This window comes from Ptiloglossa arizonensis, chromosome 5 (assembly GCF_051014685.1).
Source record: "Ptiloglossa arizonensis isolate GNS036 chromosome 5, iyPtiAriz1_principal, whole genome shotgun sequence".
Taxonomy (NCBI): Eukaryota; Metazoa; Arthropoda; class Insecta; order Hymenoptera; family Colletidae; genus Ptiloglossa; species Ptiloglossa arizonensis.
In genome coordinates, this window is record NC_135052.1 from 6,892,245 (window position 1) to 6,909,486 (window position 17,242).

At 38.3% G+C, this 17,242-nt stretch overlaps 1 protein-coding gene across 2 annotated transcripts in view; it reads right to left on the minus strand.

Annotated features, from left to right (window-relative positions):
* Positions 1–17,242, minus strand: part of Pgant9 (polypeptide N-acetylgalactosaminyltransferase 9) — a 287,854-nt gene that overhangs the window by 29,106 nt on the left and 241,506 nt on the right. For both annotated transcript variants that reach the window (XM_076311692.1, XM_076311693.1), the window contains exons 6-8: positions 8,186–8,355; positions 1,325–1,638; positions 480–678 (exon numbers count right to left, since the gene is read on the minus strand). In XM_076311692.1, coding sequence (XP_076167807.1) covers positions 480–678; positions 1,325–1,638; positions 8,186–8,355 — 683 coding nt within the window. The remainder of the gene's footprint in view (positions 1–479; positions 679–1,324; positions 1,639–8,185; positions 8,356–17,242) is intronic.

The following is a 17,242-nucleotide window of genomic DNA, read 5'->3' on the forward strand; positions in this document are numbered from 1 at the left end:
AGAAGTGCATCCATTGCTCAAATGCATCGCTCGATGATTTATAAATCGAAAGAAGTATATAATTCCAGATCGTACGTTCACGATGATGTTTATGTATCGGTAATGCTAACAAATTCAGTATTTAATGTCGTTTGCAAAAAACATGCAATCGGTGCAACTAGTTTACGCATCAATTGCATCCAAACATAATAAATATATACGAATAGTATCACATTTTTTATACGAATAAAAATGATCCTGCATCCGCTTTTTGAATGTTAAATCGTGGAATACTAACTCTTATCCGCTGTTTCTTGCTATTAAATTGTCAAGCTAAGAAAGCTGGCACGAATCGAAGGAAGAATCCACGGTTGTTTTAGAATTCTGTTTCTGGTTTTAAAGGATTTTTCGCGGTACGAGACTGGCGATCTTTCAAGGGAGAATTTCCGCTCGTTTCTGTCAATTTCTCGAAACCAGATTTTGTAGCAGAGAGAACCTACCTCCGCACATCCAGGTCTTGAACGAAAGCTCAAGATTTTCGCCACCCCAAATGTCGAAGCCACTGTCGTACGTGCCGAGGCGCTCGAAGAATGTTCGATCTATCGAGAAGAGGCCACCAGCCATAGTTGGCGACCACACGGGTTCCGCAGGATTCTTGTGCCTCTTTTTCTCCCTTTCCGGTACCGCGTGCCAGTTGAACTGATACAGAAACCAAGAAACCTTGAGACTGTCGCGGCAGAACCGAGAAATCCGGACAACTTCGTGGGGCAGAATCGATATCTGATATTCTGGTTAATTTCTTGAACTCCCGAAGTCGTACCGTTCGATTTGTCGTTTTTGAGAAAAATTGACAGAAAATTCATCTTTCACCGACCTACTTCAGATTCTTTGATTCTTTAGAACGCGAATTTATCGATTGAACACAGTGAATTTTGAAATAAACGCGTGTAGTAATTTCCAATATTAATCGTAGACCTACACACGTTTTTAAGTTCCGCGTTAAAAATGTACCGCGTTTGACAAGAAACGATCCACATTTCGCTTCTCTCGTGCACCTTACTCCAAACTTTTCTTAATTCGGATTGCTCTCCAATTTATTTTCATCTCGCACTTGTCTCTGTTTTGTCTCGGCACATTACGTGCGCCATCTTGACGATTATTTCCAGAAGAATTATATTTTCCTTCGATCGACGAAAAGATCGTGAGAATGGTATCTCTCGTTTCGAGCGCAACCGCGCGAATTCCTGTCGTAACTTGGAATCGAATCGTACCCGAATTCAGAATTATTTTCTGATAGGGAACAACAGCACACTTTGCGAAATAACGACGCTGGAATTTCGCTTACCTGGAGATTCCAATCGAACCCACCCACGTTTACACCACCGGAATCCCTCCAGTGATATTCCAGCGTGGTGTCGTCGATGACGTCGATCACAGGGCACACAACTGTCGTTGGATCGCGAGCGATCCGATCGAGAAGCGGTTCCAGCCAACCCTCGGTACACTCGCAATGGCTGTCCAAATATGTGAGGACTGGAGCCTTTGCTGCAGCACCCCCCAATAAACGTGCTCTAATAAGTCCCTCACGTTTTTGCGCCCTAATGATCTGCACCTTCGGGTAGTTCATCATGTAGTCCTCGAGTTGACGCTGAAGATGTGCTGTGAAACGAGGAACTTTTGTAAATACCCAAACGACGGCAGAACATTTTCCGAATCAATTTCAATTGGACATATTCGTGTGAAAAAATTTATACGACACGTGCCCGTTATGAAAGAAACTTGAAAATTAAAACACATTTTAACGTCTTTCCAGGTTTGAAACTATTCGGTTAAATTTCATAAAAGCTTTTTTGACTGGGTTTATAAACTTCTAGGCTGCTCGATTGTGTTTTTACATCGGTCTTTTGTTTTACGTTTATCTAATAGTACCAAAGGGGAGTGGAACACTGGTCGGAAAAATTTGATAAAATATAAAATTCTTGGAAAAATTATTATCTGTAATATCCGAGTAAAAAAGTTACAAACGAATACCTTTTCCCAATGTTCTAATGTAGGAGATCCTCTCAAATTGAGCGGAATCGACTATCGTGGTAGAAAAAACAAGATCGAAATTAGTATTCCATGAATTGTTTTCGATAACGTTATTACTGCGAGTATTTATTTTTATTTAACAAGGTTTTGTTTTAATATATGCGGACCGATGTTTGATATTTATATTCCGTTGAAGTGAAAATTATTCTTCTCGATGGAACAGTATTTTACTAGACTGTTATTCTTTGTAATTAACGTACAAACTCCACTGCGCATTTCAAACAAATAATTTCTTTTTAAAGCCATTGCAATTCCTTGATCAAATGTAACAACTTGGAGGGCTTCGTAACGACAAACGAGCTATTACATTTTCCTGGGTTCTCGTGTGTTAATATTCATAATATTTTTAACGACGGCTCAGATATTATTTACGACGTTATGTGCGAGTTGTTGCGGTAACAATAATCGCTTTTCTTGTTTCAGAATTGCGATGGAACGCTGGTACTGCAACGCAGCGTTGCAAGAAAATAAATAAACGCACGTGAATCTCTTCCGCCGTTATGAAAGCAAAGAACTTTAAAGCGAAACATACATCCGTTAGTACAAAACAATTTATTGTTCTCTGTTTTCATTACGGAAAGGAACAACACACGCTAAGTGGCAATGCGCATTTTCTCTAATCTATGAACGATGAAAAACTTGTACTCTTTTTTAAATTCGGAACAAGATTTTTAAATATAATTTTTCTAAAGTATATGTTTACAAACATAACAAGAGAACAAATAATAAAATGTCCGTCTTCGAGAATATCTTGTATTTGAAATATGAATGTAAAATTCTTAAAATTGTACTCACTCCTGTTATCCTTTCGTAAATTAGAAACGAGATTTTCAAATGTAATTTCTCTAAAACCTACATTTACAAATGTACGTTTACGTTTCAACAATCATAACGAAAGAATAAATAACGAAATGTCGATCTTCAAGAAATTCTTATGTTTGAACTATGAATATTTGATTCTTCACAGAGTGGGTCACGTAAAGCGTCACAAGCTGCATTTTCAGGAATTTATCGAGTCAAAAATTTAGCAAGGTTCTTTTCAAACAGAATAATTCATACATTTCTATGTTCCTTGTTGGATATTTCAAACAACAATAATATTCGCTGGAAAAATTTGTTCGTAAGTTGTATAGTTATAAAAATATCAAGAGCACGAATCTAGCGAGGTTCTTAATCATTCACAGACACAGTGGGTCTTCCAACGAACAGTTGACTTTTTAATATTGAATTTTCCAGAGATCTAGAGGAATCGTAGCTTGAAAAATCTCACAACCGAAGACTTCGTGTAGATATAATTGAGTTTGCAGAACCTCGAGGAACTTGTGAAAAATTCAATAGATTTCTTGTGGCGTTGGATCAACTGGGCAAAAATTGACCGATTCTAACAAACCCAGTGTGTCTTTGTAAGATGATAAATTGTAGGAAGATCAATCGAAATAAGTAAATCTTATTCGATTGGTCGTTGGATAAAATTTAATAAAATGATTTCTGAATCGTAACATGTTAGTCTTGATATTACCGAAGCACACCTTTTGCAATTGCACGAGGTGTTAATTAGTCGCAGGATCGAGAAGCCGTGATTCCTTTATAAGCCGAAAATGTGGAATAACATTTTTTCGGAAGGAAGGTAGTTCTAATTTGAAGTGAAACTTAAATCCATGGGATCAGATGAATCATAATTAAAGGTCGCGTTGGGGATTGCAATTAGTGGACATTCGTGATTTATTCTTCGTTAGAATGGGTCTATGAAGATCCTATCCGATAAGCCTTCAACCGAGAAGCTTAGTTTAACTATAGATAATACGAAGGGATTTCGAGGATCAATGGGGTTCTTGTATGGATAATGATTACTCTGGACAGAAGGATCAAATATTTCATCAAAATTGTCGATGCAATTTCGGTAGTCTGTTTTTTTTTAAAATATTCGTTAATTTTTTATCGGTTAGTTTGCTCACTTTTCCTGATACATCCCTATTGCTTGAAAAATTCACTAAAAATGTGTTATCGATCACCCAGGAGAGAGCCATGCGCCAAACATTGTAATTAAAATACGGTATCTAAATTGTATCGCCACTCCACCTCCTAAAGCTGAAGAATTTACGCTTCAAGTATTTATATTGCGTCAAGTTAAACGCAATAATAATTGACGATAATACAAATTGTATGTAATCAAAATACCAAAACTAACCCTCGCGTGGTAAGCAGCTTACAGAAATTGCGACAGCGATTAATCTTTAATAAATTTCTGCAACACGAGCTTTTGCGTAGTTGGAGTGTATCTACTATTACAAAATTTATCGTGGCTTCCCAAAAGCGAGGAATACTCTCCGTTTATCGGTGGCTCGATGCATCGAGCGATCGAAATTGCTGCTGAAACGTTAGCTCGATCCTAGAAACGAAAGGTGATCCTTGTAATTCGAGTGATTATTCTGTTTCGCACATCGCATCGACATTTCATTATAGGAGATTCGTATGCAATCGTGTAATGCTTCGCGATGTTACTTCAAATTGTCAATATTGACGATAAACGCGTACCCTGTATCAGTAATTTACCCCTGCTTTTGGAAATATTTGCGATATATTCATTAAGAAGCATTAAGAAGAAGTAATTTGTAAAAGAATTCGTATGTAATTTAAATGAAATAATCAAGATAAATGAAGATGATCCCAAATTATAAGATTGAAAAATAACTTATAACTTTATACTCGCGTTTAAAACTGTACCTGGTTCGTTTACTGTACGAAAAAGGAAATGAAAAGTAAACATTAAGTATGATAACGTGGCAGGAAATTTACAATGGAAATGAATCGAACAAAATATTGCCCGTTGTAATTCGTAAGTGGAGCAAACGGAGAAAATATGGTACAAATGAAATTGTAAAGTAATTAAAATTCATTTCGACAGAAATTTCTCATTTCACTTTGAAACAAAACAAGAATAAATATACGAACATTTTCGTTTACATCCCGATCATTTTCAAATTATCGAGTTCTTTTCGTAAACTTCTCTATCCAGAATCTTTATCAGCCGATAATCTTTCATCCACCTTCGAACATCACGAGATATCAGATTACCCTCTTCTCGCTGTTAAGATTATTATACCTTGCAATCTAATCTCCCCGATAACAAAGTAGACGTGTTTCTTCTCATTATTATTAATTGGATTGTCTTTATTACAGCCGTATAATCACAGCCACCTATGACAGATAAAAAAGAACTAGGCGCGGAGTTAACGTCGCAGGCTTATTATCTCGTTCTTGTGATAAAACAATCGGCCGGTTTGTAATGGGATACACCATGTGCTGTCTATGGAGCTAGGTAACTATGTTTATGAGCCACACTTCCGGCTGGCGTAGAAGCTTATCTCGAGCTTTTAAGGGGGATTTCACTAGCTCCGCGTTATATCGTTTCCACCACGTTGCGCCTCCCTAACCTTTCCTGTCAAGGGTTAATCTCGCCAGCCTTTCCGTCGCGATTTTTATTTCCCTCGCTCTTTTGTTATACGTGACCTCGGTTGCTTATCCGTCCTGTAATCCGACAACGCCATTAATTCGTGCCGAACACCTTCGACGATAACGAGGTCCCTAGTTTTAGCCATCTCTTTCGACGACTCACGAAATATACTTTACGTATAACATTCGACCCACCAACACTACGTGTTTTTGATAGTTTTCGTAGCTATACGTTCGTAGTTACACTTAGTCTCCTGAAGTGCACCCCTGAGAATCGTGTATTTAACAGGAAGAAGAGAAGACTGAATTCACTCGATGTAGAAGGCAGGGGCCAACTCACGGTACAGAAATAAATAGGGGAAATTTCTTGGGTAAAAATAAATAAGAAATATAGAATATAATTTTTGGTATGCCAACCATTCGAGGAAATCGAGCTTGAAAATTCTCAGGGCATGCGTACGATTATGGGTACACACTTGGTCAGCGTGTCTGATCGGTACGTACTATTTCTACTTGCGTTGATTCTATATAATGCCGATAGTGTGGGATTATCATTTTTGTTTCAACTTGCTCCAACTGATTAGTCTTAAGATCGATCGAAAATAGATAACACGAACTTTCGTGCGGAATAGTTAGACACATTGGTCAAGTCGTATTCGAGTTATATTTTTTACAAAATATAGAATTACGTTAATAAATATCAGCTTGTACGTATTAAGAAACGTCGTAGCGCTACGTCAACGATGCAATTTATAGAAAACGTAATGCGTACGAATCTATCGTCGATTACGAGATTAAGATATTTTATAACAATGTTAGAACGAAATTTTACTTAATTTTATTACATCACGGGAACACCGTGTAACACTTTGGTATATTATGAGTTCCACTGCGAAGTAATCTTAATTCTCAAAGTTTTAATCTTGTCTGAATTGTGTTATCTAACAGAGTTCTGAGGTATTAAGCGTGAAAGTCTTAACTCCCCTTAGGGAGTAACATTTTCTTCTTAAATTTCAGTTTACATCACAAATGAAATTTTAGCTTTTATCGCCCAAATATCGACATTTTCTGTATTACGGTGCAGCAATAATAACACGATGTTTCTTAATAGCACTGGTTTGCGAACATTAAAGAACATTTGTATAGATCGGATATTAAACTTTCCCGATGAAAACGTGTAATAAAATGACACAAAATTTTATCCCCAAAATCGCAAAAATGTCAAGTTCGATGTTCTCTTCGTTCTCGCAAATACGATAACGATTACACGAATATTTCAGCCGATTTTACAACACCACAAAGATACACCGCGTAGAATACTCCAACGACGAACCACCGACCGAACCTTTCGTTTATCGATTCCAATAAACGTTACTTATATCGCAACCACTGCGAGGTGCAAAGAGAAGTAAATAAATAATAAAAATAACACGAACACAGAGTACTATGAGTAACTTTCAAACGACTTTCGTTTGTACATTAATGGGGGGGCCACTTTATCCGTATAACGGGGAACTTCGCTTTCAATTCTCCACTTGACTCGCAAAATGGCACTCGAGCGGGAAAAACTGGCTTCGTGAAACTCGTTTGTTCGCACCTACACGGAAAATAACAGTTCGAGGAGGGGCTTGCGCGATACGAAGAAATAATTGATCGACGGTAAAGTTCCTTTTGCTATTGAAAAGCGTGCGTCAAACGCAGGCAAATTTTTCTCCGGGAGGAACGAACGGAACCCGTGGACGTCTCGCCATAGCAAACATGTATCAACCTGTCGGAATTTCCCGAGTATACACGCGGAACATGTCGGCAAGAGCTTTCCCGTCCATTCACGTTGACCCGATCGTTACGGTGCGCGCGGCCCTCGCGCACGCGAGAGATGGATCGCGATTAATCGATCTATCGTGGTGGAACTACGGAACACTGGCGTGATAACGAATCACCGAGCTGAATAGGGACACGCTTGCTCGGACGAACAGCTACCGAGGGAGGAGAGCCTACATAACGAGACGCGGTTTCTATTTAAGCCGACCCATTGCCAGCTCCTTCGTATCGCGCCGAACGTTTTACATTTCGGGGACACACTTTCGACCGTTCAACGGAACTCGTACCGAGTAACAAACGACTCTCTTTTTTTCAGTTCGGTTACGTTCTACCCAGCTGTACGATTACTCGCGCTGTGAATCGCGGGTCCATACAGGAAAATAAACCCTACTTGGCCGAAAGTACACGATCGCGTTTTATTCGTTCGGAACGTAGAACGTTTCTAGAGGAGTTGATCAACAAATCATTTTTCCTTTCGCATCGCGACATTTGTGTATCGAAAAAGTGGATTCTCGTTTTGTAAAAATGGTAGAGTTTCTTCGGTGTGGCGCATCATTCATTTGAAGAGACGCTCCAAGTTAATGGAAATATATTCTCGAGCACGGTGAACGAACATTTCTTCTTTAAGAAGAAGATTCTCTCGAATCGAGAGAAACTTGTTTAGATGCATCTTTGGTAAGTCGGGGGGAATTTTATATTGAAATTAGTATCTAACGATTTTATCTTGGAATTCACTTAGATCGTGTTTACTGTTGTTATCGAGGACTCGTATCGTTGGGTTTAGTTTATAGTGTGCCACAGGGTAGCGTGTTGTAGAGTTTTCGATGTGTAGTTCACTTACGCATGTCGGAATAGTCGTCGACTAAGATGATTTCCTGAATTAGGTGTTCCGGTGATCTGTCCAATACGGAATGGACCGTCCTCAGCAATACTGACCATGCCTCGTTATGGAAGCAAATTATCACCGCCGTGGGAGGAAGTTCTTTCAGGTATTTCCCGGGTTCTTTGCACCTGTAACAATGAAAACGCGGGAAAAACATGAGGAAAGTTCCCTTGAACTCCGGAAACTATATTGTAATCATTTCCTCCGTTAGTTTGAAGAAAAAGAAGGTGAAAATTACGAGTGTTGACGAAGTAAATTAAACCAAAGAACGCAAATATCTTTATTCGTTGAACAAATGCTCTGTCGGCTAATACTAAACAAATGAAAATGTAACCATTCTTGAGCAATCTACTTTTATCATCGACAGTTTCGACTCGTGCCTTTTGAGTCATCTTTGGAATAAATATAAAATAAAAATTGAAATTACGATTGTAAATGTCTAAAAGAATTGTGATGCGGCAAAAATAATAATATAGAATATCATTGTGTTGTAGACTCTTCTATTTTTATATTATCACTTTTGCACGCACTGTTTCTTTCGAATGTTCACGAATATAATTTCAATTTTGTATTCGTGTTTACTTCGAAGATAACGATAAAGTCGAAACATTATTAATAAACGTAAGTTGGGCAAGACTCGTAAGACGTGTACTGAAAATAAGTTTCAAATGTATATTTCTATTGTACAATCACCTATGAATTCGGTTCAATTCTATTAATATTTTAATCCCATCATCGACCGGAAGATATGGATTACGGCGAGGAGATACTCGCGAAACGATATGGCGGAGGGAGAGGGGCAAAATACGGTAATGCGATTAGAAACCACTATGTTGGTAGAATAAACGGCCGGGAGGTGTACACACATTTCTAAGGTCCCTGCAGACCAAGATTCCAAGCAGTGTTCGAACCAGGGGGCACCGTATCGCTCGATAAAGCTAATGTAGATAATAAGGTCTGTAAACAATACAGTTTCTCGTTTCGCCGAGTCGTTACGTGCATCTGCGGGCTTGTACGCTGAAACGTATAAAGGTATCCGAGAGCAATCCGATTTGTTATTTAAATCGCTCTTTATCGCTTTCTCCTTCCACGATCCATAATTTCATCGTTCATTCGATAAGATTTCTCTTTCTTCTCCGCTTGCTGAATAAATCTTCAAACGTTTAACTTCGTGCGAATAATTATAATATTATTCTTCTCGAACGCTTCGACCATTGCTTTATTCAAACGGTATTTTGCTCTTTGCGAAAATGAGTTTACCTCGCGTGTAAGTACGAGTCGTTGTTAATAAGTTTGAGGACAACTTTCGTCGTTTGGGGTTACTCGTCCCTCTGATAAATGTGGCCAGAGTCTACGACGATACGAATGCGAAATTTGCGAATTTTTAATGGCATCCGAACGCACGTTAGAGGGAATCTGACTGAAAATAAAGTTTTAAACCGTTTGACTTGGAAAGTGCTTAAACACGGTGCCGCTTCAGCTGTTGCGCGCATTAAGCGCAAACCATTTTTCGAATAGGATTGCCTTTGCACGAAATCAGTTTGCGGTTTATATTTACGTGTTTGCGTGGAAATCGACCGTAAGCCAGACGGGTTTTGTGTATAGCGAGGTAGCACCGAACGAGTAGCAGAAAATATCAAAGTAGCTTATGAGAGCTTAAAGTGATTGTACTCGAATGGCAAAGAACTTGCGCGCAGTAGATACGCCGAGACATAGTCAGCCGAAAAGAAAACGCGACTCCGCGAATCACACGTAGATTATTCGGCAACCTCGTGATCGTGATACCGAGTCGATACTCACATTCGTTTCTTTCGTTAGACGTGTAAATAATTTTGGTAATCGCTCTCGATAACTTTGAGAAAATATTTCAACTGTATAATTATTTCAAATACCTTTCCGCGAGCATCTTTCTCTAGGATCAACGATTCAGAGAAAATAAATATTCGTGTGAACATCGCTTACGAGACGATGTTGAACGATATTAATAAATTGTATTGTAATCGAAAGAAAGAAATTCCTCGCAAAGATATACGAGCAATATTCGTATGATTATTATCATATATACGTATGAAAAGTAAAGTCAAATGCATCAAGTTATATTAGAAACGTGTATTAAGAAATTGTTCGCGGAAACAGCTTGACAAATGAATACTATAATACGTATGTTCGTGACACAAGGCTAATCGGACGAAGCATTTCGTATTGTCGTCATTTTCAGTAGTCACGCTTACGTTAATCCGGACAGTTGGTCGGCGCTGTCTGACTATACATTCGTAAATACTACCGAAACATAGAATTAGAGCGATGCGAAAACTTCCTCGGTCAGATTTTAAGGCAAATATTAATCCACACTGGGTAGCCCCGAACTGCTGCCACTTGTCACGAAATTTAACCACAAATTTCATGAAAATATTCAACACCCCGTGATATTTGACCGTTCGTGTTGTCTTTCGCGCTCCGATTTCGTTTATACAATAGCCTTTCCTCTTTGTTCGGGAATGTTAGGAAGCATAATATTGAAGTAATAAAATATTCATTGTAGTATAACTATAAGTATATATATGTAGTATACGTAGTTGAAATATTGAGGAAAAAACTTCAGCGCAATTACTCCGATGAAGTAGATCCGTTCTGTTAATCGATCGAGTACACGCAGTATGTAGGAACTACAATGTTTCGTAAATAAATGCTAATAACCTTGTCTGACACAATTTTTGCCTTCCAACAACCAGTGTGGATAATCCACAGTCGAATCCGAAAGTCGAATTGCTGTGTCATCTGTAGTTTTCGAAAAACACGAGCTTTTGTAAAAACCCAAAATTTTCCATGATAATGAGATATTACACGAAAAGTAAAAACGCTAGAAAGTTTTAATCAGTTTTCGAAAATAGAGGAGAGATTTTCGAATACAATGGTGTATAGTTTATTAATTATTTTTGGTTCTAAATACCTATAGATTAATGTGTGCAGTTTCTCTGCACAAGTTTTGCATCGTTACAAAACGATCTTTACTTAGGGCATAACCCTATTAAAACCCTAGGACGTAAAACAATACCACTATATTCGAGAAACTCTCTTCTATTCTTGAGGACCAATTAAAACTTTCTAACGTTTTCACTTTTCATGTAATACGAGTTTCGAATACTCGTGTTTCAAAATGGGAGGTGATACAGCAATTTGACTTTATGATTCTCGTTTGGGGAATTTGGCTTTACAAGGATCACCCACTAGTTATTGGAAGAAAGAAAAAAAGTTTCTATTTATCGGACAGTGTAATCTTTCGATCGTAATTGCTCTGAATAGCAGCTTTATTTTTAAGCATATTTTTCGAAACAAGTTTCAATGGGAAGTGAGTTTAAACTAAAATATCCTTTGATGTAAATGAACATTTTCCTTCTAATTAATTTTAAGTTACACCAAAGAATCTGTTTAGTCGTGTAATTTAAACACCGGAACATCAGGAACCTGTCAAAACGTCTTAGAACCCTTTAAAACTTTGTAACACACGGATATAGAACAAGTTTAACGAGAATAGCGCTACACTCTTGAACTTTGAACAATTTTCGGTACGGTACGGAATTTTCACAAGGACTCTGTACCCGTTCGTTGCATCGATAAATTATTTTATACCATCGAATAAGAACGATAACGCCATACGTATTCGATAATTTGAATAATTCTAGTAAAGAAATCAATCTTGATATAAAATGTTCAAATTAATTTGAACGCTTTTTCTTACGTTAGAATTTTTCTACGTTGGAATTCTTTTACCCTCGAAACTGCTAAGAATTTTTTATAGACCTTTTCTTATTTCTATCATTAAATATTGCTAATATCTGCAACTAGATTTGAAGTTTGCTCGATACTTCGTACTTTGCAAACTGTGTTGACGCACGAATCGTCACGAAGTCGACATACTCGTGTAAATTACTATACACGCGAGCTAGTCGCGGCCAAGAAAGCGACAATCGATAATTTACGATCGACTGTCCATTCCTCCGGCCGTAAAATTAAACAAATGAGGGCCTTGAAGGGCCTTTTTCGATTTCGTTGTCCAAAAAATAGAAACACTTAGGATTCATGAAAACCACGTGTGCGCAATACGTCATCACGATTCTCAATCCTCGATTCCCAAAAAAAGCCCTAAAATTCGTACGAAACGCAATTATACTTTGCGCACAGCGGATCAGATTTAAACATCACGAATCGGGCAATTTAGATCGCATTTAAACACCACGAATCATATTTAACCATCACGAACTACACATTGGATCACAATTATAGATAAAAAACAACAAGTAGTAACATGGATCAGAAACGACTTGCGTCGTCATTTAGTCATTTTAGCGTTGCATACATTACTATTATAGTTATACCATTAAATACGATAAAAATACATCGACCGTAACCATAAAAGGTAAACCTTACTTCATTAATTTAAAAAGAACTCATCAATTGTCCTCCGTATCCGATGAACCTCATGAGAGCTAAATAAACCGTTCTCGGAGGAACATCGAAGAATAATCCTCCTTGAAGTTATCTTGACAATGTTCCCTCGTAGTGCGAATCTCTCGGTGCGCAGGCGCGTGAATCGCGAGCATTCGCTACGAAAACCTGGCGCCAGGCCGAGTGCAGCGAACGACGATGCATTTGATCGAGTGCAATGCTCCGAGAACAAGCGGAAAGAGGGCCACGGAAACGAGGGAAGATTAAAAAGCGGAAGAACACCGAAAACGGCGAACGAGAGAGCTCCAGAAGAAACTGGCCCCCCTTTTCTCTCTCTCTCTCTCTCTTCTCAACTCTCCATCCTCTTTTATTCGATAATCGTTGCTGATTTTCAAGCGACCGACACTGGGTGGCTCTTTTGTCGCCGGTAAAGGGGATATCGAAGCTGTTGAACGGCAATCGAGCAGAAACGATCTCCGACGTTCCAACGGCTTGAGGGTTTTTCCACCTCGCGTGACCGCGTGAACACGCTCGTGAAATTAACCGGCCGCGGTGACGGTTGCACGTAACGATGTCGGCTGCTTTCGTCGTTGTCTGCCCGGAGATGGCGTCAATAATTTAACCCCCTTCGCCCGATAATATCGAGCGAGACACCTGGTACGGATTACGAGACCGTACGTAATAAACACGCGTCGTGCTCGTGGTCTGAATCGTGGAACGAATACAAAAGAATCCCGCGTCGTGCTCGCGGTGCATCGATTTCCGGTCCCCATCGTTGATGAACTTGTTCGGCACATTGTCTGGGATTTTGTCGAGTGTTTGTAAGAAAATTGATCCTTGGTTCAATAAAGCAAACATTACATATTTTACAATGTGACGAATGAAAGAATTGGTACGAGATTCAGTGAGCGTTTTTTTTTTCTTTTTTTTTTTGTTTTTTGTGTATGGAAATAGGGAGAGATATTCACGTATGTTTAGATAATTACAGCGACGATACTGGTAAGCTTTTCGTGTGAAATGAAATAAACGATTTTAAGGGTGCTATTTATCTTTGGTGAAAAATTGTTACAAATTGTTGGGGCAATGGCTGACACGTGCATACGTCTGATCGTTGATCTAGAAGGTTGATCTTAAGGTACTCTGTTAGATTCTGTATCACCTACTGAATATTCAATGTTTTATGAAAGAATTTATTTTTGGTGGGAAATTTCGCCAAAAGTGGACAACTCTACCGTGAAACTTCTTCGTTGCGCAATGATTTATAAGAGAATTTATTTTTGAATGTTGGAGAATTTCGACGAAAGTGAACAATTTTAATTATGATCTAAATGCTTAACCCATTTGCATCATCGCTATGCTTAAGTTGCCACGTTCAAATATCGTATGTGCAGTAACGAGCATCAAAATTATTTATGGAATTCATTGACAATATACTGTTTAAAACGATTAATACACAATATTATATAGCAAATGTCGCATTTTACATTTTCTTTTTTACAAACAAGTAAGAACAAGTATTCTTTTATACATAGAATAAATTGATTTAAATTAAAATGAATTAATTTTCGTGGAATTCTTTAAAGTGGTCAATACACAATGCTTTGTCACAAACGTGATATTTAAAGACTGTCTCTCTTCGAATTGACTTATTCAAGCATGCAACGCATCGTTTCGATGTTCTATAATATTTCCCTTTGTTAGAGTTGCAGGTATCCGTACAGGAAAATGTCTGCCAGTAAATCGCGTAATGGAATCATTGACAGGTGTCTTATTTACATTTGCGTTGGCTAAGTATTTATCAAGAATTTCTTCGGCTAATAGCTGTTTATACACACGAAACGCTCGATCTTGCTTACGATTTTTAAAGATTGCGTAACTGTTCAGCAGCATCGTGTCGATAAAATAAAAGAATATTATTTTATAGGCTTTTTTGCACCTTTGCATAGTGTTTTTTTTAGAATACATTGATGTATATCAAACTAATGGAACGAAAAAGTTCTCAGAAGTGGTTGAACGTCATCTGTTGCAACTGGTAAAATGGTAGTCGTAGGTTCGCGTATTATTACGCGCTCGGTGATAGTTGACAGTCACGACTCGCGTATTATTACGCGCTCGGTGATAGCTGACAGTCGCGACTCGCGGATTATTCCGTGGTTGGATGCAAATGGGTTAAAAATGGTCTGGAGAGTATTAATATTGAAAAAGAACTGCGGCTGGATTGCTTCGGAGTTGAGAATCGTGTTGGTTTAAAACTGGAAACCGAAACATCTGGGTTAGACTGTTACTACTAATAATTAACGTCTTTAATTTCTTTTTCTGCTCGTATAACAACTGCTCGTATGACGTTGAAGCGTAATTTTAGAATACAATTCTTCGGTACACGTCACTTTTCTTCAGAAAGGGTTATAAGATATTTAAGGGTCTACACTTCGATCGGTCTAAAAATATCGATAGATCCTACCCTGCTTATTGTACCATTTTGTGGTCTTAAAGCGTACGAAATTTTATTTGCGTAATTTTTATCGTGTGTAATTATTCGAATAAAAAAAATAAAAGCTCGTGTTGCGAGAAACACGATATAACAATACTCCCGGCGATTATTTCTTTTAACAGGGTGTAATGGCCGACGTGAGAAACAATAATTCATTTGTGCGTCGATTAAAATCCTGTTTAAAGCATTTATCCGACGTCACGATTCCGAAATAAATACTGTAGGGATTATCTTGATTAAATCTCACGTGACTAAGGTTTAGAAATTTTTTAAACAAAGAAACTCCTTTAATATTGCTACTATGCTTGTTTGAAAAGAAAAGGCTCGCTCGGAGTAACTCTTGCTGGATTTCCTCCGACTCTGGCTCACTTCGACGAATCTCCAACAAAGTGTCCTAATCACGCTTCTCTCGCACCTTTTATATTCTCGCGTGCAATCATTCCCTTTCGTTCTAATCCTTAACCTTCCTTACTGCATGCATCTGGTCACGTTCGCCGAAAATTCCTCAGTTCGGCACCATATCGATTGCTCGTCTTTCGCACCTTAGTTCGAACGTTCCACAGTTCTGTCTCAAACACTTTCTCACACCTCGAAAAACTTCACTCGCTCGTCTATTCCAAACACTAAAATGTTTCATACACTCTTCACATTTTCTCAGAACCATACACATTTCGTTACATACCCACGATACCTCGTATATTTATTCTTCATTGTAAACTCTGAATAGCCGATTCGATCAACTGTAGAAATTAAAATACCTCGAATTATACAAGTTGGAATTTTTGGTAGCCTTCTCGGAAATATTATTTCGATTGATAATTTCAATTGTTACGTTTGAAATAAATGTTTAGGACGAACTTTGTATCTATCGCTATCGCGTAAAATAAATTCTCGAACACTAATGCGCACGAATGAAAGTACTTAATGGACAATTTCCGATGAATCTTGTCTGAAATGTGCTCGGCACTGGCCAAAAGAGCCAGGATAGCTGTTTCAATTAGTCGGAATTTCCTTCTGAGCTCCATGGGGTGTCGTAAAGTTCCGTAATGGCTAAGAGGCGCGGACTTTTGGTCATGAATGTAACGAGGATATCCGTGATGAAGTGTTCCTCGCATCGCGTGGAAAGGCAACAGAAAGCGTGTTCGCGAGAACACGGTATGTAACTTAGGACAGTTTTTGCACGCGAGAGCGAGTGAAACGAGAATTGTTTTGACGTTACATTAACATCGTGACTACCAACAGTTTTTCGTCCCTTATTGTAGAAATTCAACGTTGTCCGTCTTACTAGGATCCCATGGGACGTGTTTGGGTTTTCAGCGTGTATTTGAAATTTTTTCGAACGCAGTGGACGAGTAGAAATTCAGATAACGAAGATGTATCTTTCAATTATACTTATTAGACGAGGTACAGAAAAATTTGAAAAATTGAAGCTGCGATTAGCTGATTTGGAGATTTTATTTCTAGCACATTTTATCGGGTACACTAGTGTTCGAAATAAGATAATGATAGAACTGGTTGCTGCAAGAAGCAGCATACGGCTGAACGACTGTACCTCTCAATGAGGTATTCTCTGTTGTAAAGGAATACAAATGTAATTCCTGCGTTGAGGGGAAGGGGAAAAATAGAGACGGTGTACGATTTAAAATTTGTAATTTCTTCCAAAATTGATCTCTCTTTCTATTTATAATACTCTACCAGCTTCTATGCATACCGTATGTATGGTAATGCGTGAGAATGAAAAGAATTGCGTGTGGTCCGGAGAAAATCTGAAGTGTTTGGAATGGACGAGCGAGTGAAGTGCTTTCGAGGCGTGAAAGAGGAGCAATTGAGATAGCGCCAGACTGGGAAATTTTGAGCGAACGTGACCAGATGCATGGAGTGAGATAGGTTAAAAATTAGAATAAAAGGAAATGATTGCGTGTGAGAATATAAGGTGCGAGAAAGGGGTGTTTGAGATCAGTCGTTGTTGGAAAATAGTCGAAGCGTGTCGTGTCGTATGAAATAAAAATGGCGTAGTACTACTACTTCATTTAATATACGTGTATCGAAAAACTTTATTCACTTTTATTTCACAATAA